Genomic DNA, 22870 nt, shown 5'->3' on the forward strand with positions numbered 1-22870 from the left:
CAGTTTATTTTCAATATCTGTAAGATCCATAAATTCTTCAAAATTTTCTAAAGCTTGTGAATCTCTTATGAAGTTATCTCTTTTGTATAAGTACCCAATGAATAATGTAATTGGAATTGATAAGCATTGAGTTATTAATATAACAATTTTAGCAGGATGATAAGCTGGTGCACTATATGCTTGAAATAATTGTGGTCCAATAATACAAGCTATCGAAAAAGATATCATCACCATTGAACTTCTTAAAAATTTTTTGGATGAACCAGCAGTGTTTGCTCCAATCCATGCATAAATCAATGTTATACTCGATGAGCCACTATACAACAAATATAATGCTAATAAATTACCAACTTTACTCGGAGAAATTATTAAAACTATAGCTCCAATAATTGATGGAAAGAACATAGATGCCATAAACAAAGTATGATTACCAAATTTAGCAACTAATTGAGTAGTGATGAAAATAATAATAACAACCAAAGCACCAATTGGCATTTGTAATAAAGCTGATTGATAATTATTAAACCCAAAAGTAAGTGTAATTGTAACACCAAATGTACCAATAGCTCCTGTAACAATTTGTGAACATAAAGTGATCAAAACAAATAACCAAGTATATTTATCTTTTATTAATTCACAAACTTGCTCTTTTTTAAATTTTGTATTTTTAGTCCCAGTTTGATTAACTCTAACCACATTTTCCAAAATATATAATTTTTCATCTTCATTTAAGAACCAACATGTATGAACATTATCTGGTAATGCAAACACTACAACCAAACCAAAAACAACTGTAATCAATCCCATCACTAAAAATAGTATTTGCCATGATTGAAACTTGGAATTTTTAATATGTTGAAATGCAAATGATAATAATCCACCTATAATTGATCCAACTCCAGCCATTGTTGACCAAATACCATTCTTGCAACTTGTTGTCTTTTGGTGTAGTACATCCCGCTAATAATAATTAATCCAACAGCACTTGAAGATTCAAATATTCCCAACAAAGTTCTCACAATCATTAACGAAGCATAATTTTGAGAAGCTGCATGACAAGAAACAACAATACCCCAACATATAATAAATACACCTAAAGTTTTACCCAAGGGTAATTTCTGCAAAAAATAAGATACAATTGGAACTCCAAAAATATATGCAGCATAGAATATAGTTGATAAATTAGCAAATTCATTACCAACTAAATTTTTTTTGATACCCATAGCAGCTGCATAATTTAATAATAATTTATCTAAATATTGTAAAAGATATATCCCACATAACATTGGTAATATAGTAAAATCTAATTTCCTTGTGATTTTTGAGCCATCAACTAACTGTTTAACGTGATGTTGTTTAACAAACACCAAAGCATCATCATATGATTCAAATTCTTTTACTTCTTTTTCCATTATTGGTGTGCTACATTTTTTTAGTAGAATTTTTTCAATATTTTCAATGAAACATATACTTTGGTAATTAAATTAATTGGTTTTAAAGATCTAATATTATGCGCTTAAGTGACTTTGTAAAATTTTCTGAAACAAAAACCACTTAATAATTATTTTTATGCGATAAATCATTCTCACAATATTTTCGGATAATCTTGTCTTAAATGATATCTCACTCAGTAAAAAACTATGGTCCATCGTAAATGATAATTTAAAAGAATCATAATATTTAGACAACAAATCTGAAAAAGTATACTATACTCCTCGGAGTCATTCTGATTGGCTCAAATCCAGAATAAAAGTCAACATGGTAGCACTAGATGACTCTTTATGGCAATTTTTTACGGCAATTTTTGAGAGATGAACAGAGCAAGATCTCAAACAATTTCACAACAAACCAGCAAGCATCTACGATTTTGGAACCATTGGATTAATTAGACTCTGGAGTCTATTCTCAATAAAAGTTTTTGGAACCATTCAGCTTCGTTGTGGGAGAAGTTGTGAAAAAAATAAAAAATAAATATTTAGGGCTATTTTTCTTTTTTAGCAATCGAAAGGTCATTCCGAAACTTACACAGCTTACTAAAGATCGCTTCCAACTTCAGCTGGGCAAAAAACTAGTGGCTACAAGGATTCGAACCCTGAATCCCTTGATCACAGAACCTTACTATAAACGTTAATTTATAACAATTTATATGTTGAATTCTAATCATTTCAATCGTCCGTAGACTCCTAAACTGACAAAATTCCCGGCCGTAGTCAAGTGCCTTAACCATTGGGCCATAGCCACTGCTTTCTCAATCATGAAAACAGCATCTGTTTGGTTGTTTTGTATGGATATGTTGAAATTTGGACGAAAAAATTGAAAGTACATTTTTTTTCCAAATTTTTTGATAATCTTGTAGTCACTATGTTTTGCTAGTACAAAAGTAAGCGAGATATTGGTCTAAAACTGGACCTTGACTAGTTCACAAAGCTTCTATGTGCAACAGGATTGTTCTACGGTTGAAAATTGTTGAATTCAAATTTGAATCTTGTTAAAAAATATGTCAAAATTTTATGCAGCAACTCTTAAATTTGTTAGAGGAGAAAAAGATCAATACAAAATTTAAACATGTCCAAATGGAGAATCGTGCAACTCCTAAACTGACAAAATTCCCGGCCGTATTAAGTGCCTTAACCATTGGGCCATAGCCACTGCTTTCTCAATCATGAAAACAGCATCTGTTTGGTTGTTTTGTATGGATATGTTGAAATTTGGACGAAAAAATTGAAAGTTTATTTTTATTCCAAGTTTTTTGATAATCTTGTAGTCACTATGTTTTGCTAGTGCAAAAGTAAGCAATATCTTGGTCTAAGACTGGACCTTGACTAGTTCACAAAGCTTCTATGTGCAACAGGATCGTTCTAGCTCTTATTTAATATAAGTCTTCACTTGAGCACAATTTTGCCGTAACTGGGTGAAGGAATGAGTAGAAGCTTGAATAAAAAGCAGAATAGGATCACTCTATGAATGGCTCACAAATGTAAAGTTCATTAGAACGTTATGACAATATAACACCTATATAGAGCACATGATTAGTTTATCATTGAAGTTTAATTCAAGAGACCTCGTATTAGAACTACGAATCTAAGTATCTAAACATCATGTACTTATGTATCCTTTATAACACAGAAGAATAAAAGCACCACAAAACATCATACCTATACCAGCACCATATGCAAATTTTTGACTTGTTATATCAGTGGTTCTTGATATATTTGACTCAGTTGGCCCAAAAATTTGTATGATCCCATTTTTAATATAATTTTGATAATATTTTGTAATTCTTGCGATCTCTTTATCAGTTGTTAATGAATTAAGTCTACAATGGAAGATATATATCAAATTACATTTTATTTGTCGAGGAATATCTTGTTCAAAAATATGAATAATTTTGAATGAGGAAATCTCCTATCTAGAGATAAGAAAATCCAATTTGAATTAATTTTGCGGTTTATTTTTATCATTAAATTTGACAAGACTTGTATGAAATATCACGAAGAACTATTTATGTATAATGCTAATGTCTTACGTACGTAAATTAAAGTGTTGACAGATTAAAGTAAAAAAATCCAATAACGCAATTGAAGAAGCACTTAGACACCATCGAGATTGTTTTTTGATTTTTTCGCGTTTGTATGTACGGCATAATTTTATTTTAAATTCACTGACTTGGTTAAATCATACTAGAAAAAGAGTGCAGATTCGTAATTGATACCTATTCTTTCCAGGTACAAGCTAAAGATGATAATAAGCAAATGAGCGAAAGAGAACAAAGTAGTCTACGGTTTATTAAATTATGCGTTGCAAATACATCATACAAAATACATTTATTTTCTAATAAATTCATATCCAACATTCGAACAAAAAATAAAAAAGTTGGCAAACATTAGCAGTCAATGAAAAAATTCAAGAACAAGTGATCAAAATCTTTGGATGAAAACATTGAATTAATTTTCAAAACATGATTTTGAACATGAAGCAAAAACAATAAAAATAGTCATAATCATTGAAATTTGATATTTCTAGACGAAATCACTAAAGCTCTAAAATTTTTTTTAAGTATTCACAATTTATTTGTAACAAATGCCTAAATTCATTTCGCAATTCATTCACATTTCTCAACACCAAAATTCTTGAACCGTATCCCAAAAGCTCCTCACATTATTTACTAAGCATCAATTTTGACATATGAGATTCTCTTTCATTTTCAATAAGTAACAGAATCATGACTAAAGTGAATGTTTAAGCGTGATATTCGATTGTTAATTTTAGTAAGAAATCTATCTAATATTTGCTAAAATTCATTTATAAGTAGACTGAAAAAATGTAAACCATAAGATCATATTTAAATGATATATTTTCAAAGAATCCTTGTAGTCAGATTCCTTAAAAAAAAAACTCTATAGCCCATTGTAATGCAATTGCAAAAAATCATGAATTGCAATCATCCCTTTTTATTTGATAAGTTTGGTTTTTAATTCAGTTTAAATGTGATTTGTAGAAATTTGGTTGCCTTATTATATTTTTTTTGATACGCAAAAAATATTACACATAATCAAGGCAAAAAATCACCAAAATATTTACGACTTTTAGATTAGAAATCAAATAATTAATAAATAACAATATTTACTATTCTTATCAAGACTTCAATAATTCATTGAAAAAGATTGCTTTAAACCACCTTAGAGACAAATGATCAAAGGCATTTAATTTTTACCTCGACTTTGATGTGTTTTTTCTGATTCGATATATTCAAGAAAACTTTCAAAACAGTTAGAAAATCAAAATATTTCACACTCCATTTCTATCCTTTTATTTAAAATAAATTTATGTTTGACCATTTCATTTCATTTAATTAAATAAGAATTATAATAATTTAAATATTTGTAAAAATAGCGTGTCCTAGTTTAGGTGTGATACTTAAGTTGAAAAATAATAAGAAATCTGAAACACCCCTTTAAAAATTATTTGTTTTTGGTTCTACAAAATTTTCGATGTAAAACCCAACAGAGAATCTTATTAAAAAATCCATTACAATAAAAATTTTTGATGACTGCAACTACTTGTAGTGTAGTTTGAAGACTTGATACATCAATTTCAATCAAAGTCTGGGATTTCTGATAATTTCAAACAAAAAATGTGTGAAATTAATGAACTTAAATAATACTCCTAAGACTACTATTATTTTTATTAAAAGCTTAGTCTCTTCACCTGTTGCAAGTCATTGAGTCTTAACTCCAGTGACAATAGAAAGCAAATGCTAGTGACTATTTGCAGTTGAACTTTTTTGGATTTCATCTACTTGTATATTCTTTTAACTATTATGCAAAGATGACAAGTTTGTAAGTACTAATTATAACGAAGTCTATCACGAATTCTTTGCAGTTCAAAGCTAATGACAATAGTACGTAAAAAAACAAAAAAAGAACAAAAATCTACAAATTAAAAACAAATGTTTTACAGATACATCATACAAATTACATTTCATTTGAATCACTTACAACTACGTACAAGCCGAAAAATCTGCATTTCATAAGCATCCAAATAAAGTTCACAAATCAAATGAAAACCCTTTTACCCACAGCTTTGCTCATTCTGTCTAAAAAAATATTAAAAAAAGAGATCATTAGATCAAAATAATCAGGTGAATTAACTGTATCAATTCATCAATTATTTTGAGTCAGCCGTAAAAACAAATAAAATTAGTCATGATTTATAGTCATAACAATTTTATAAGAATCTACCAATTGATCTATAAGCCATCAGGGAAATTATATATGTGGATGATGAATTCAAATTCACAACTGCAGCTTTAATTTCCCGATTACCATAACATTATCTTTAAATATCAACAACGCACAACTTGCATATAAACGAACCAAACTACTGGCATGATTTTGATATATTAGAACTAAAACGATTCTTCAAGTTAGCGAGTATATTAACATTGTAGAAACAGTCAATTCTAATAATCTTGTAATCGAAAACCCAAGAAACGAGTCGCCAATGATCTATTTTTGACGAGTTTCTAAAATTTCCTTTAATTATGCCTTGTATAATGATTGCATTGGTGAGTGTTCACATTTGAACCCACTCTGTCATATTCAGCTGATATTCACATTAATTAATTCTGAATGAAATTAACTATCATTTTGAAAAAAAAAAGTGATAGATAATTGGATATAATTTTTTTTCTTCGAAAATTAAATTTAATTTTAAAATCATAATACGCGTAACACATTTTTTATTATTATACCAATTTCAAAAGAAATACACGCGTAATTTTTGATATATCTTTAAATTAAGAAACCAAACATATATTCCAGTACATTTAGATCAGAGTTACTAAATCAAATCCATCTGTTACAATAGACGATTTGATGACAATACTCTGTAATGTTTAAGCTGTTTTTTTATGAACATCAAATTTTGTATTTATTAACTGTTCGTAATTAAATTTGTATTGAATTATGTATATTACTTTTAGTATTTAGTATTTCAAGGGAAAGTTGTTTGGTCCCCAAATTTTCTTTGAAATCAACTTCTTAATTCTAAAAATAGAATTTTAAATGACCAGTAACAAAGAGAAACATTTGAGGTTATAGTAATTCATTATTTGTAAAAAAGTTGTGTAAAATGTGTATGTATCATTACTTAAATTTAATTCTGAAACAACATCTCATGATATAAAAAATTTATTTTTCCAAAAATTCAACATTCGAATTTTTTATGAAATTACTCTACAAAAACGATACAGATTATTTTTTAACTCATGAGAGATTATGATTTAATGTATTTCTAGTTGTGTTTAGAGAATTTTTCCTCTAGTTTAATAACTTTTAAGTAACGAAGTGGCTTTAATAGAATACTGGTACGATTTTGAGGCAAAAAGAAGAAGAAAATATTTAGCTACTAAAATGTCTTATGATTTAATAACTGAATGATTAGAATATAAAATCTAATTTGTAATTCACGTTATAAATCTTATAAACTCTCCACGGGGTTTTAAATTTTATAAAATTTTACTAATAATGTATTCGGGAACAAAATAAATCTCATTAGAGGGCGATAAAAATTGAAGTGATTCGATAGTTATCTTTGAAAATGGACCCTAAGTTATTTTGGTTTGCAAGTGCTAATAATCAAAACACACATTCATAATCATAGCAGTTACAAATAAAACATGAAAATTGGGAATAAGTCCGGACCTCAAAATTTTAAACCGTTTTTGCCTCTTTATCGTATTGGATTTTACCAAAATTGGCTCGTCCCCTTCCACGACAGCTTGTGTATAACAGATTCTAAAGATTTTTTGAAAACTAGAAAAAAAAAATAGAAATCCAAGAATCTTTTGACACTTTGAAAGTTTTTTATCCAAATTCTAATTTTAATTAAACCAAGAATTCTTATTATTTTATTTACCATATAATGAGCTTAAATTAAGGTTTAAGATAACGAAAGTAACTCATTGAATAAATTTTTTTGTAAAAAGCTACGAAATACTTTTCTTCTATATATTAATCATATATTTTTTTCAATACTCAATTTCTAAGAATATGCAAGTTCTTTATATATATTTTAAATTACCCATTCTTATGCATTTTTCTCCATTCTTTCATTATATTCTTCTCTCCAAATTGAACCTTTGTTCAATAATACCACAACCATAACAAGACCAATAATATCCAACAATCCTAACCCAGTCATACACCAACCAAATCCCATTTTTGAAATCAAAATATCAATAATTGCAGTACATATAGCAGCAGAGATATTTCTCATCAAATTACCCACTGCAACATTTGCACTAGGTTGACCGGTTGAACATTCTGTTAAATACGTAGTTGTAGTAATAAATACCCAAGTCATTCCAAATCCAGATAAAAAAGTACCTAAAAACACAGTTTCAACAGGTGCTAATTTATGAGCTGTCCATGCGTAAATGATTATCCCACTCATTGAAATTAATAACCCAACAATTTGTATGGAAAATCGACGTTCAGGTATTAAATTATATGTTTTATCTGATAACCAGCCACCTATTGTTGAACCAATAATCAACGCACCACCAGGACAAAGATAACTTAAACTAGTTTGTAAAAAATTAAAGTGGTAATGTTGTTGTAGTACTCTTGAAAAAGTAACCATAACTCCATAAAAAGTTGCAAATAATAAACCAGAATTTATAGAGCAAATCAATACTGGTTTAAATTTCATTAAGTTCCAATAATTTTTCAAACTTGGTTTTGGAGGTTTTGGATAATCATCAACTAATTTTGGTTGAATCAATTTAGGTTTGACAATTAGATTTTGAGCATGACATTCTCCATTACCTACTAAATATCTTAATGTTTCAGGTAGTAAAAATAAAATCATTAAATAAACAACACTACCCAAAATAGCCAAGAACCCAAATATCCATCTCCATGAACTTATTGCAATGATTGATAGTAGAGGTCCTAAAATTGGTCCTAATTGTGGTCCCCACATAAACACTGCTATAGCCTTTGCTCTATTTTTAGGTTCTATAATATCAGCAATAGTACCAGCACCAACAGACATTACACTACTAGCACCAAATGCTTGAACTGCTCTTAAAATATACAATGCAACGATATTTGCTGGAATTGTTGATAATAAAATATTTGCAATAATATAAAATAAGATTGGAATTAAATATAATAATTTTCTACCACCATAATCAGCCCATGAAGCCCAAATTAATGGAGCAAATGCAAAAATTGCCATAAATATTGAAATTGTACCATTTATAGTTGATTCAGAAACATTAAAAACAATTTGTAATTGTGGTAAAATTGGAACATAAATATTACCAGCTATTGGACCTAAACAACCAGTTACGGTAACAATTGAAATAATTAATATTTTTCTTTTAGTTGTGAATGCGCAATACATAATTTTAGAGCAGAAAACATCACAAACTAAAGACTCCAATACTTATAAATTATATATACATTTTCATATTTCTTCAATTTTCCTAAATTTAAATTTCATCCCTATTGGAGAAATTGGACCCGAAGGTGTAAATTTTATTTTATTAAGTAGTTCAAAATTGTATTTTCCTAAAATTGCATGAACTAGTGTTTTACATTCAAATAAAGCATATTTTTCACCTAAACATGCTCTTTTCCTTCCATGAAATGCGGGCAAATGAGCGTCTCTTTTAGCCTTGGTATAATCAATAACTGACCAACGTTCCGGTTTAAAACAATCTGGATCTTTCCACACATTCTTGTCCCTACCAGTTGCAAGATTCATATAGCCAACATAAACACCTTGAGGAATTTGAATCTCACCACCAAGCTGTACCGATCTTGTGGTACATCTATTTATGATTTGATTTAGTGGGGGATACATTCTTAAAGTTTCATAAATCACAAAATCAAGAAATTTTGGGGTGGATCTACATTTTTCTTGTAGATTTGAATCTGAACCCAAAACAAATAAAAGTGATTGCATTAATAACAAAGGATTTTCATGACCAGCAACCATTGTAATAATTGAGTTATCTAAAAATTGTTTATTTGTTAAAACACCATTTTCTAAAGCTTGAACTAATTCTGATGCAGCACCAATTTGAGTGTGCTCCTTGATTTTTTGTCCAAACCAAAACCTAAAATTTTCAACTTCTTTTTTAGCTTTGAGTCTACTTGGTATAGGGAGTTTTTCAATACTTGGAAAATTCATGAAAAATGGTTTAAAAATTTGTCTTTTAATGTATTTTATTTGATTATGCATATTAGTATTTTCTAATGCTTCAAAATCTACTCCCATAATACAATCACCAATATTTTGTAATGAATATCTCTGTAAAGTGTCTGTAATTTCTCCATCAGGTAACATATTCAACACTTTTGCAGTATTTTTAGTGAGTGGATCTAAATTTGGAAATTGAATTGAATTTTTTAATACACTTCGATAGTTTAACCAAGTTGAACCAGTTGATGAAATAATATTATCTCCAGTATAAGTAGCTAAAACTGAGCCAGGAATTTTGATGTGATTCCCGCTTTTTGCAAATACACCATCATTTTTGAAAATTTCAACTAACAATTCTGGTCTTGAAACTAAAATGTTCCATCTTGAAGCAAAATAAATTTTAACAGCACCATACTTTTCAAGTTTTTCCCTTAAATATAAATTAAAGATATCAATTTGATCGTACTTCCCAAATGAACTTAAAAAGGAAACATAAAATGGAATAGTTGGTATATTTCTTGGGAAATTCCATGGTGGTAGAACCACTTCCAAAATTTTAAACAAAACATAAGCTATAATTAATGAAAGAATCATTGGTGGATCATCACCAAAAAAAATTGCTATTCTTTTTTGTATATTTTTAATATCACATCCTCTAGCATGAACCACCACCAACAGAAATTTTTAGGAAATTTTAACAACCGCAAGTAAACTTTTATATAAAACCTCCTGAATTTGTAATACAATAAAATTTGGTACTTTTTTTGGTTAATCATCATTGAAAAATGGAATCTGCTTCAAGTTTATCATTAACCACACAAACAAATAGTTCTACTTCAACTATAGATATCTCAAAACCAATTTATGAAAATATTTGTATGCTCTATAGTCGTGACCAAAAGCAAATCTTGAGTTTACGATATTTTAATAAATTTGATCTCGATCTAACAGATTCGATCTTAAATGCCAAGTTTATCAACCACCACCACAATATCAAACAAGCAACGATCTCAGACGATTTTCATATCTGGGAATTACCCTTAGACTCCACAATAAAGCAAGGTGTTGTTACAATTCAAATGTCACCAACTGATTTTGATTATTGGTTTTTGGAATTATTAATATCAAATTCAAAAATATTTTATGATTCAATTAAAAATTTTAATTATTTATCAGAGCAAATAACTGATATATTTGCATCAAAATTAAAACATACAGTAGAACATGATAAATGGGAATCAATAGGCAGACTTAAATTCAAGAAAGGTGTTGAATTTTTCACTAGTAGAGGTCAACCTTTGGAAGCAGTATTACCGGCTTTTCCATGTAAATCATCAAATCATGAGAAAGTTTCAGGAGATTTACCTGATAAAGGTGAAGAACTCGCTCTTAAACGATTAATATATTTTGCTGAAGAAATTGAAAAAATATATCCACCTGGTATTATTATATGGATTATAAGTGATGGTCATGTTTTTAGTGATTGTATTGCAGTTGATGATTTGAAAGTTAATCAATATTCCATTGCTTTAAAACATTTATATAAAAGAATCACCCCAAAAAATTCAATAATAAAATTCAATTCACTTCCTGAAATTTTTAAAAATTATGATAATGTACCAATAAATATTGACTTACAACACTTTTTGGGCACCAAATTAGATTATGAATCTGAAACTTGTCGTAAAATTATGATGTTATCATGTGATACAGATAATGGTAAGTTGAAAAATGATATTAATACACCAAATCATCCAAGATTATCATTATTTCGAGGTTTTAGTAAATTTATGACTGAAGATTTACAATTTCATCCAGAAGTTTCATCAATAACTAGAAAAAAATTTAAAAAAATTGTTAGTCAAGTTGCATTTGAAATGATTAAACGTAATGATGCATATTCAAATTTAGTTGAATTAATGTTTCCATTTCATTTAAGATTTTCTATTCATGCGCATAATAATGCAGGTCCAAAATTTGGTATATCTTTATTAAGTCAAAATGGAATTGATGAAATATTACCAATTAACAATATCAAAGATCATAAAGCTCCAAAAACAACTGATTTATTACACATTCCAACTCCTTGGCATAATTCCATAGTTTGTATTGATGATGATCCAACTTATTATGTTATAAAATCAATTGAAGTTGAAAAAGAACTTAAAAATGGAAATGGTGGCTGGGATTCAAAAAATTTACACTACTTTTATAAGAATCAAAAAATTAAAAACAATAACAATAACAATAAACACGAAATATAAAACACATTACAACACCACCAAAAATGTCACCGTCACCTTTACAAATTAAAATCAATGCCCTTAAAAGATTGATCAAAGAAGAAACACTATATCAACAAGAAGTCAAAGATCAAGAACAATATGTGAATCAAATGAAGTCTCAAAATGCTGATGAATATGAAATAAAAAAACAAATACAAGTTTTAGAGGAAAGTCAAAGAATGGTACCTCAAGTTTCTAAAAAAATTGAAGAACTTAAACACAATTTAAAAGAGTTTATTGATAATTATAACGGAGATGAAGATTTATCAAGTGCAAAAGATTTATTAAACTAAACTATATAGCTTTGCTTTAGTGTTCTAATAAAGTTAAATTACCTGTAACAACTACATTTTCTAATATTGAACCATTTGGTATATCAATTTTATCACCATCATTACAAACAATTATAACTGTACCTTTTAATTGAACTCCCTTTCCAATACTTACATTACCAGTTATAGTTAAATGATCTAATTCCAAAATTTTTGGCATATGAGGAATTCTTGATTGAAATCCTGAAACTTTTTTGAAATGTGAACCTAATTTAATTAAAGGATTTGAAAATCCATCTCTTGTTGGATCTAATTTTAATGCACCATGCTCCAAATAAAATAAATCTGATTTAACTAATAAAAGATCTGAACATGTTTTAACTGGTAAAAATCTTGATCTTGGTACAACAACTCCATGAGCTCCTTTGAAATGTCTTATAGCTGCACCTACAGCAGTTTCTAATTGTAAAACATTAATTTCTGAATGACCTTTTGATATTGTTTTTTGATTTGGAATAATTTCAGCTTCAATTGAATTTGTTTCAACTAAATTCTTGATGGCTCTCAAATTAATCCATAAATTATTAGTATTAAAATATTTGAATTTTTTAATTGATTTAAATTCCTCAACATGTTCTTTTGGTACTTGAGCAATTTCTAATAATCTAACTTCTCCTTGATAATTAATTAATGTACCACCTTTAACATCTGCTCTTGTTTTATCAGTTAATTCCATAATATATTCAGCTCCTGTTTCAATCATATGTGACAAAATTTTATTATCAACAGTTGCACCTAAATTGTCACCATTCGAAACAAATAAAATTTCTCTACCTTGTTCTAATAAAGCATCTAATTCACCAGATTGTACCAATGCTTCAAATAAATCACCATGACCTGGTGGATACCAACTATCTAATGAATCAGTAGATGAATCAGGTACTGGTAACAAAGAATCTTTATAAATTCTTGGAAATCTTGATTGATTAAAAGTTTTAACTCTTATTCTATGACCTTGATATTTTTTAATAATTTTAGCAGTATCAGCATCAGTATTAAAAGAATTCATTAATAATAATGGAACATCAGCATCATATTTTCTATTCAAATGTTCAATTTGTCTTACTGATAAATCTAAAAATGTATTACCATCTCTTACTTCAATAACAGATTTTGGTCCAACACAACCCATAGAGGTACCTAAACCACCGTTTAATTTTAATACAGCTAATTTTGATAAGTTTTCCCCAGCTTGTGCTTCACCATCTTCTAATTTATTATAAGCAACAACTTCATCAGCATTTGGTGATCTAATTTTATCCCATTCTAAAGTTGTACCAGAAGCTTTTTCAGTTAAATATCTTCTAAATAATGAAAAAAAATTATCCATTTCATTTTCAAATCTTCTTTTCTCTTCTTGATCTTCAACCGTATCTGCTAAATTATTTAATGCATTTCTCATTTGAGAAGCTGCAACAGTTGTTGCTGTATTATCAAAAGCCTAATGGAGGTTAGTAATTGCAATTGGATTTATAAATCAATTGAGTATCAATTAATACGTACATAAGCTGATTGACTCTTAGTATGTCTTTTAGATGAACCAGACATTATAACAATTGAGTTTTGATTTGTAGTAATTGAATAAAACTTGTTGAAAATTAAATTAATATATTTTAGAATATTATTATAAAATAAATTGAATGGGCGTGTGTATAAAGAAAAATTAATTTACATTTAGCAAATTTAAAATTAGGAACACTTATAATACATAAGGCTAAAAATGTAATATTATTTACTAAAGAGAGGTCAAGGCAAGTTGGACTATATTAAGAAGGCAAAATTCATTGCATTGGAGTGGAGGGGATCAAGTGGAGAAAAGAATATAAATAGATAATTTATGGAAGAACTATGATTATTTATTGACAATAAAGGGCAATTTAATTGACATATACTTATCTCAATCAATAGAGAATGATTAATGAGTGAAGAAGTTGCAAAAATCGATCAAATTACAACTTAACATCTCTCATATTACTTTGTACTTGAAAAAAGTTTGAAATTTATAAAAATTAATCAGTCGAGAATTTGAACTCCGTTTAAATTACTTTTTTCATTGTATTTGTATTTGTATTTGTATTACTATTTATTGCTTATACGCGTTTTTGCGTTTTTTCATGTCAAACTTTTTATGTCATGTCATTTTGTTCTATGTCATTACATTTTGTGTCATTATTACATTTAATACTGTATATAAACTTTATCTATATAGTCTATACTAATTAAGTATTTATTTAAATTGTTTTAAGTTTTGTTTCCATTTTGCAATTTTTAATTTTTTATCTTCAATTGATGGTTCTAAAGATTTTACATTTTTTGTAGTTGAACTTAATTGATATAATTCTTGTAAATCTTTTGAATTATTTGTAATTGATTTATTTGATTTATTTTGATTAGTTGGATCAAATCCAATTTTTGATATCATTGATGATGAAAATGATGATTTAATACTCTTGTTAGTGGTGGAGTGTGATTCAAAATTTAATTTTTCAGATAATGAATTATGTGGTGATAGTTTCGATAATTTATTTTCCAAAAGTGAATTGGCTCTTTCATTCATTAATTTTCTTTTTTTCAATTTTGTTTGTAAAATTTTTGGATCTTGAAATTTTTTTTGATCAATTTTACCATACCCTGAACTTGAATATGATGAGTTTTCATTAAACTCTTTTAGATAAATTTGGCTGTTTTTATTGTTGATATACATTTTAGTTTTTGATGGTGATCTCATTGTAACACTATTTAATTCCATTCTAGAACTTGATCTAAATTTCATATCTAAATGAACATCACAGAGTTTTGTTTTACTTATATCTATTACATTTGAGCATCTTTGATTATCTGATCTCTTAATGAACTGACATTTACCAAAATCTTTTATGGACCCTATTTCTAATATACTATTAATATTTGAATTATCTACTTTCAAATTAAATCCAGATTTACATTCTGTTTCATTAATCTTAATTTCATATTTATTGATGATAGGGTTTAATACCAAAATTAAATCACCTTCTTGTAATTTCCAATTTCTTTCAAATGCATCATCAAATAAAATGATTTCAATTTCATTGTTGAAACTCCCAACTTTAAATTTCATATACTTCTTATTAGTCTTTGTATATAAAACTTGTGATTTGTTGATAATAAATCCTAATAAACACCAATTTGTATATAGTGGTTCAGTATACTTATTTGTTTTATTGGTTTTAGCTAGTAGTTTTTCAATTTTCATGATTTTTAGTCCAGGATCTGTTTCAGCTAGCAATTGTGTGATTTTGGCCTCGAGGTAGTATCTTTTTCTCAAATAGTATCCTGATATTGAACATTTTTCCTTAACATCTTTCGTTTCTATTTGCATATCTGTAAAATCAAATTCAAATTTACGTTTATCATAATCAATACTTGAATATTTTTCTTTTGTTTTGTTTAAATTTGCCTCATATAATTGTGATAGAAATCCTGATGACTTTGCTGGTTTTTGAGGTTTTGCAATATCTCGATTAGTTGGTTGTGGCTCTATTTTTGCTTTTGTTTTTGTTGGTGACCTTAGTACTTCTGGTTCTGAAACTTCTTGTTTTCTTTTTTTCTTTTCTGCTGCTTTCTTTTTAATAGCTTCAAATTTTAACTGATATTCCTTTTGTAAATCTTTTATTTCATCTGACGAGTCTTCACTAAGTAAATCATCTTCATTGATTTCTTCATCTCTTGGATCAAGCATGTGTAAAGAGTATATTTAAAATGAATATTGTGAATAAAAAATATATAAATTTACGCGCTGGAAACTACGTTATAAAATTGAAAAAAGTCCAAGTTATCACCACCTTAATAAAAGCACCTCAGAAAACTAATGCCCAGGGGTAGATCAAAGTCAACTGTACTGCAAATTGCGAATGACGTGCCTATAATAAATGAAACAACTACAAATTTTAAGCATACACCACCAACCACTTTCAAAAACTCAAGATCAAAATCAGTATCTTCACATGAAACAAAAAAGTCAAATCCAGTAATAGAATTAATATCACCGTTCAATGAACTAGAGAAAGATCAAATTTGGACAAATTATATCAATTCCTTCAATTATGATATGGTCTTAAAACCTCAAGATATTCACACTATAAACTCAAAACATTTAGATAAAGTACTAAACTTTCAGAATAATCTACATTCAAATCAAATACAATTACAAAAATTTATAGATCAGACTGACAATTTATTAATAGACATGGATAAATTATTTACTCAATATAAGAAAATAACGAATGAAACATTAGATTTTGATAAATCAGCAAATGAACTATTGACAAAACAAAATATATATCAAACAAAATATGATGAAATTTTCAATAACCTAAAGCTTTTTGAACATTTAGATTCAATAACTAAAAATTTATCAAAATCCGGCTCACATTTATTAAATCAAAAAAGAAAATTTTTTATAAATGATATACTAAAAAATTTAGATGATAGTTTAAAATTTGTTGATGATCATCCAAATTATAAAGATTGTGAATTGTACAAAAGTAGGTTTAAACAATGTATGACAAGATCATTAACCTTAATAAGAAATTTCTTGAATAACGAAATCAAGAGTGTTAATGATTCAATTGATAAAAAGCAAAAGACTTTGGGACTTGATTTGTTAATTTATAATGAGTTTAATAACTACCTAAAGTATAACCAAGAACAATTTCACGAATTAATGAATGAATTGAAAAAGAGAAGCTCAAATGAAGAGTTTTCTGGGTTGTTTAATGATGTTTTGTCAACCTACTTCAACATAAGGACGAGATTATTACACAAGTATATTGACAAGTATCCAAATACTTTATCTAAAGAGCATTCCTTGGTACAGGCTTGTCAGGATCAAATTTCATACTACAAAAAGATAATTGAAAAAGAATACAATTTATTTAAAGCATTTTTTGAACCTAATAAACACGAATATGTTGATGATTTATTATGGGATACTTTTTACAATTTCTTGAAAAATGTCTTAGAACCATTATATGATAACATCAGACTCCTCATACTAAAAGAGTCAAATATAAGTTCATTATGTCAATTCACCACTTTATTACAAAAATATTATGAGTTTGAAGATGAGAATGAAGGATCTTTAATTGATACTCAAAGTTATTTCGCTTCAACTAATAGTGAGAACTCAATAAAATATGGATTTTTATTTCAGCCATTGTTGGATGATGCTCAAAATCGACTAATTTTTAAAATTCAAAACTATGTCGATAATCAATTAATGAAATATAAACCAAAATCAATTGATTTGAAAATTGGATTTATAAAACAAACAACAAATGTTAATTCTTTGGATGTGGATTATGAGGAAAATTTATTTCCTGATTTATATTTACCATTAGCTAAAGCATTAACAATTTTATCAAACATATATGAATTAATCAATGGTTATGTTTTTGATGATATTGCTCATTATATTGTTCATTCATGTATTGAAATGTTAAAAGGAGAATATTTAAAATTAGCCATCAATCAATTAGGTAGAATTGAAGGTAAAACCTTATATTTAAAAGATTTAATTATATTAAGAGATCAAATTAAAAATTTTGATATACAATATGTAAGAAATGATTTTTCAATTGATTTTACAAGTGGATTTACTAATATATGGAATTTTATAAAGAGAAGGAACTCAAGTGGTGGAATTTTAGAAATTGCAAAACAATCGATACCAAAAGTTATAAATAATATGATTGATGCAAATATGGAAATTGAAATGGAATTAAATAATGCAGTAACTGATTTTTTGACAATTTGTTCAAATGAAATTTGTGAACCTATTTTAGGTAAGGAAGATTTAACTAATGAAAACCTAAACAAATTCAAGGATAATTTAATAATTAAGATTCCAAATTTTTATAAACATATAATTTCTATTATAAATGATCAAATAGTAGCACGATCATTAATGAATAATTTGTCACAATTAATTTTAATAACTTATGAAGAATTTTATAAAAAAGTAAATGACTTACCAGAAAAACCTAAATTTGATGATTTATTAGAAATTGATGCATTGTCAGGATTTGTAAATGATATAATAAATCATTTATATGATGAAGAAGATTCCAAGAATCAAATTCAATTTTCTCCAAATTTCAATGAAAATGTGTTAAATAATTTAGACTTAGATTTAGATGAAGCAGATGTTGAAGATTCTAAAAAGCCAATGCATTTGAATTTGGAGTTAGATATACCTATTGATCCAACCAATTCAATAGATCCAATAAACCCAGGACAATCTATTGAAAAGTAATGCTTTTGTATAGCAAGTAATAAAAGTTATTGATTATTCTTCTTCAAATGGGTTGTAGATATTTTTCGATAATAATTTATTTAATTCATTCTTAACAATTTCAACTTTATCTTGTTGTATTAATAAGTGAGTATCATCTAATTCTTCTAATACTATTCCAGGTGTAACTGAATCAATCTGTATGATAAGTGCTTTAATTGATGGATCACATCGAACTAAAACTCCTTTACTAGCAACTAACATTTGAAGTGATTGTTTGCTGGGTAGTAAATTTGGTTGTAATTCTAAATTTTTTTATCTCAATGCAAAATAAAGTTTCACTGATAAAAGCCGCATCTTATTTGTTTTTTGGTCAGTCAACTTTCATTACAGTATCAACAAAACTGCAACCAAATAGACAATGACAAGGATATAATGAGTGATGAAGAAAAACCAATTAATAAAAATGGCACAGATTTAGATGAAAATGGCACGGATATACAGAATGGGAAGGAAGCAGATAAACAAATTAATCACAATGAGGAAAATATCGAAAATAATGGCCACCACAATAATGATAACAATAACAACAACAATTTTACACACATAGACACTGATTCAGATGATGAGGAAGATGAACCGCCTAAACTTAAATATTCAAGAATTAACTTACTACCTCCTAATTTTTTCAATAAAGATCCATTATCAGCTTGTTTTTTCCAAGACAAATACTTTATATTTGCAACCCATTCAGGTATAGTTCACATATGTACGTCACAATTTGAAACAATACGAACATTTAAAGCTCATAGAGCTTCAGTATTAAGTGTATATACAGATGGAGCATTTTTTGCATCTGCTTCAATGGATGGAACAGTAGTAATAGGATCAATATTAGATGAAAAAGATATAATTGCATATGATTTTCAAAGACCAATTCATTGTATAGTGCTAGATTCTAATTTTGCAACTAAAAGATGTTTTATAACTGGTGGAATGAGTGGTAAGGTCATTTATTCAAGTAAAAATTGGTTAGGTAAAAAAACAGATTATATAATAGATCAAGAAAATGGACCAATTGTGGGATTACAAATTGTTGATGATTTAATTATATGGATGAATGATAAAGGTATTAATGTTTTTCATTTAGCTAATAGATCTATTATTCAAATTTTAGAAAAACCAAGTGATAGTGCAAGAAATGATTTATATTGGCCAAGATGTACACAACCAGATCCTGATCGATTAATTATAGCATGGAGTAATTATATATGGTCATTAAGAATATCATTAAAAACTGCAGAAGATAAGTTATTACAACAAAAGACTCAATCACCTATATCATCAGGTATGAGTAAAATTTTACCATCTACTGCATCAATATCTTTTAGAAATATTCAAGAGAAAAAAATTGAAATTGAACATATTTTCAAATTAGATGATTTGATATGTGGTATAGCAAGTTTTAAAGACGATTTATGGATGGTATTAACGTACAATCCACCAATAAGAGATGAAGACAATAGTCAAAAACCAATGTACAATAATCCAGATTTAAAACTAATAAATTCAATGAATGGAGAAGTTGAATTTGAAGAAGAATTAGGTTTGAGAAATGTTGATAATTTAGGACTCAATGATTTTAATTTAGGTTTACACATTGAACAAATTCCCAAATATTATATTATTAGTGCGAAAGATGGAGTTATTACCGAAGAATATCAATTACAAGACAGATTGAATTGGTATTTGGACAAGGAAGACTATTTAAAAGCTTATGAAATTAGTGGACATTTAGTAGGTTTTAACAAGAGATTAAGTTATGGTATACAATATGTTGATTCATTAGTTAAAGATAATGAATGGACAAAAGCTAGTGAATTTTTGAAAACTTTGTTACCAGTTGAAGAAGCTCAAGTTGAAAATGAAATTGAAGACGAAGAAGAGAGAGAAAGAAATGAAGAAATATTAAGTCAATGGCAAACTTGGTCAAATATTTTTATTAATAGTGATCATGTTAAAGAATTGACTGGTATAATTCCCCAAACTGATAAAATACCCAAAGAAATATTCAACAAAATTCTAGATTATTGGATTGATCAAGATACTGAAGTAGTTAAAAAGTTGCTTGACGAATGGTCAATTGAATTATATGATTTTGAGAAAATTGAATCTGAATTAGACAAGAAACAAGATGCAAATAATTTGGATACAAGTATTGAAAGTGCATTGATCACAATATATAATAAATCATTACAGCCAATCAAGTCTGTCCCACATTTATACAAATTAAAAAACGACTCGATTATAGAATATTGTGCTACTAATCATATCTTGAAGAATTTCATTACTCAATTGCCAAACTTTATAAAATTAAAATTTACCAACATTGAGGATATAAATACAATATCAATTGACAAAATTTCAGATAAATTAGATCCAATAATAAACATATTAATTGATTCCAGATTAGAAATACTACCTCAAGAAATTATTGAAATTTTCCAAAATGCAAATTTATCAATTATCAATTATTTATATTTGAACAAATTAAAATCAATTGATAATTACCTTATTTCCAATTTCCAGAATGAAATAATAAGATTATATTGTGAATTTAATAAGAAATTATTATATGATTTTTTAATATCAAATAATAATTATAATGTTGATGAAGCAATAAAATTATGTGAAATAAATGAATATTATAAAGAATTAATATATTTATTAGGTAAAATTGGAGAAAATAAAAAAGCATTAGATTTAGTAATATCTAAATTAAATAACCCTGAAATGGCATTTGAATTTGTTTATAAATTAAATGATAAAGATGTTTGGTTACAATTAATAAATAAATCAATTAATAAATATAATTTTTTAAAAATATTAATTGAAAAATCAGATGAATCAACTTATAAATTTTATGATCCAATTTTAATATTAACAAAATTAGAAGATAATAATAAAGATATTAATGAAGAAGATAGGAAAAAAATTTTAATAAATTTAAAACAAAGTATTATTGAATTTAGTAAAAATAATCAATTAAATAAATTAATTCAACAAATTATATTAAAATTAATTTATACTCAATCTCAAGAATTATCAATATTTTATAGGAATGAAATTTTAAAGGGAATTGAAATTGATAATATATAAAATATTAGTAGTAATAAATTTTTTGTTAAGACTCAATTATGAAAGTTTTAATTGAGAACCATGTTTATACTGTATTTGTAGTTTATTCTTAAAAATATATGTATTTCAAAGAAATTTTTAATCTTTATTAGTAAATATAAAATTCGTAAATACTTTCCAATTGCACTGTAAAAAATTACGGAAAATTCAAATTCTCATTTTAAATAATTTCAGATTTAGATCTAATAACTTCCCTAAAACCTATTAATAATCACCAAATTCTTTGTTTATAAATATACTCTTATATTATTAACAAATACAAGAAAGATGTTTAAAAGTAAGCTCAACTTAAATGATAGTTATTTTCCACTCCAATTGATAAATTGAGTGTATTAAAACTTCATTATTGTTATTCAATTTGTTACAAATTTATGGAAGATTATCACTAATTAGAATTGACGGAATAATTTTTTAGAGTTTAAATTGAATTATCAACATTATTATTATTATTATTAAACGATTGGATTTTAGATTATAAAATTATACAAACAATGTAATAATAAAAAGATTGACTAAATGAATAAAATAATAAGATCATTTTTCTATGAGAATAAAACAGAATGTGATAAATTATTTATTGTATTTGTTGTAAAGAGAAATTAAAAATTCTTGTGAATTGTAAAAAAAGGTCAAAAATGTGTAAGATTTACTAACCTAAATAATTGAAGATTAAAATATCTTTACCTAACATGTTCAAAGTAAGATGAAGTATTCATTCGTAAAGTTAAATAAATAGGGACTCAACGGGAATTATGTTTTACAATTATTTTTTAAGGGATAGGATGCCTTTAATACTTTTTAGTTGGATCTATTGTTTCATTTTTTAATTGATTACTTATTTATTATAATATAATAGTCTAATTAAAGATTTTAATCTGGTTTTATGTTTGCTACATAAAAATTTTTAGTTTTATTATGTTTGAATCAAATTTCATGTGAAATTTCTCTATTGTAATAAAATATTAATAATAACTATAAAAATATAAATACTGTATATAAAAAAACTCCATTCGGACTTTTTAAATTTGACACAAAAACTATAAAAAAATAAAAAATTATAATTGTAT

At 26.7% G+C, this 22870-nt stretch overlaps 10 protein-coding genes across 10 annotated transcripts; 3 read left to right on the forward strand and 7 right to left on the reverse strand. All coding sequences in view use genetic code 12, as the record gives it.

The window, feature by feature from the left end:
* Positions 1 to 10: 10 nt before the first annotated feature.
* KGF54_002141 (uncharacterized protein) lies at positions 11 to 807 on the reverse strand (the record flags this gene model as incomplete). The annotated part of the gene is made up of 2 exons (XM_051762589.1): positions 11 to 35; positions 95 to 807. The coding sequence occupies 2 exons, from the start codon at positions 805 to 807 to the stop codon at positions 11 to 13; spliced, it is 738 nt and encodes a 245-aa protein (XP_051620653.1).
* A 74-nt stretch (positions 808 to 881) lies between these two features.
* On the reverse strand, positions 882 to 1412 carry KGF54_002142 (uncharacterized protein; the record flags this gene model as incomplete). The annotated part of the gene is made up of 1 exon (XM_051762590.1): positions 882 to 1412. The coding sequence occupies one exon, from the start codon at positions 1410 to 1412 to the stop codon at positions 882 to 884; it is 531 nt and encodes a 176-aa protein (XP_051620654.1).
* A 6178-nt stretch (positions 1413 to 7590) lies between these two features.
* On the reverse strand, positions 7591 to 8913 carry KGF54_002143 (uncharacterized protein; the record flags this gene model as incomplete). Its single annotated transcript, XM_051762591.1, has 1 exon — positions 7591 to 8913. One exon carries the CDS (start codon positions 8911 to 8913, stop codon positions 7591 to 7593), a length of 1323 nt encoding a protein of 440 aa, XP_051620655.1.
* A 63-nt stretch (positions 8914 to 8976) lies between these two features.
* DIT2 (putative cytochrome) lies at positions 8977 to 10311 on the reverse strand (the record flags this gene model as incomplete). The annotated part of the gene is made up of 1 exon (XM_051762592.1): positions 8977 to 10311. The coding sequence occupies one exon, from the start codon at positions 10309 to 10311 to the stop codon at positions 8977 to 8979; it is 1335 nt and encodes a 444-aa protein (XP_051620656.1).
* A 191-nt stretch (positions 10312 to 10502) lies between these two features.
* Positions 10503 to 11981, forward strand: DIT1 (Dit1p; the record flags this gene model as incomplete). Its single annotated transcript, XM_051762593.1, has 1 exon — positions 10503 to 11981. The coding sequence occupies one exon, from the start codon at positions 10503 to 10505 to the stop codon at positions 11979 to 11981; it is 1479 nt and encodes a 492-aa protein (XP_051620657.1).
* Positions 11982 to 12311: 330 nt separating this feature from the next.
* UGP1 (UTP glucose-1-phosphate uridylyltransferase) lies at positions 12312 to 13882 on the reverse strand (the record flags this gene model as incomplete). Its single annotated transcript, XM_051762594.1, has 2 exons — positions 12312 to 13775; positions 13838 to 13882. 2 exons carry the CDS (start codon positions 13880 to 13882, stop codon positions 12312 to 12314), a joined length of 1509 nt encoding a protein of 502 aa, XP_051620658.1.
* A 679-nt stretch (positions 13883 to 14561) lies between these two features.
* KGF54_002147 (uncharacterized protein) lies at positions 14562 to 16052 on the reverse strand (the record flags this gene model as incomplete). The annotated part of the gene is made up of 1 exon (XM_051762595.1): positions 14562 to 16052. One exon carries the CDS (start codon positions 16050 to 16052, stop codon positions 14562 to 14564), a length of 1491 nt encoding a protein of 496 aa, XP_051620659.1.
* A 129-nt stretch (positions 16053 to 16181) lies between these two features.
* Positions 16182 to 18626, forward strand: SEC34 (Golgi transport complex subunit; the record flags this gene model as incomplete). Its single annotated transcript, XM_051762596.1, has 1 exon — positions 16182 to 18626. The coding sequence occupies one exon, from the start codon at positions 16182 to 16184 to the stop codon at positions 18624 to 18626; it is 2445 nt and encodes an 814-aa protein (XP_051620660.1).
* A 33-nt stretch (positions 18627 to 18659) lies between these two features.
* On the reverse strand, positions 18660 to 18869 carry KGF54_002149 (TFIIH complex subunit; the record flags this gene model as incomplete). Its single annotated transcript, XM_051762597.1, has 1 exon — positions 18660 to 18869. The coding sequence occupies one exon, from the start codon at positions 18867 to 18869 to the stop codon at positions 18660 to 18662; it is 210 nt and encodes a 69-aa protein (XP_051620661.1).
* Positions 18870 to 19040: 171 nt separating this feature from the next.
* VPS41 (Vps41p) lies at positions 19041 to 21764 on the forward strand (the record flags this gene model as incomplete). The annotated part of the gene is made up of 1 exon (XM_051762599.1): positions 19041 to 21764. The coding sequence occupies one exon, from the start codon at positions 19041 to 19043 to the stop codon at positions 21762 to 21764; it is 2724 nt and encodes a 907-aa protein (XP_051620662.1).
* Between the last annotated feature and the right edge of the window lie 1106 nt (positions 21765 to 22870).

Source organism: Candida jiufengensis, assembly GCF_024610255.1.
Source record: "Candida jiufengensis strain CBS 10846 chromosome Unknown scaffold4, whole genome shotgun sequence".
Taxonomy (NCBI): domain Eukaryota; kingdom Fungi; phylum Ascomycota; class Pichiomycetes; order Serinales; family Debaryomycetaceae; genus Lodderomyces; species Lodderomyces jiufengensis.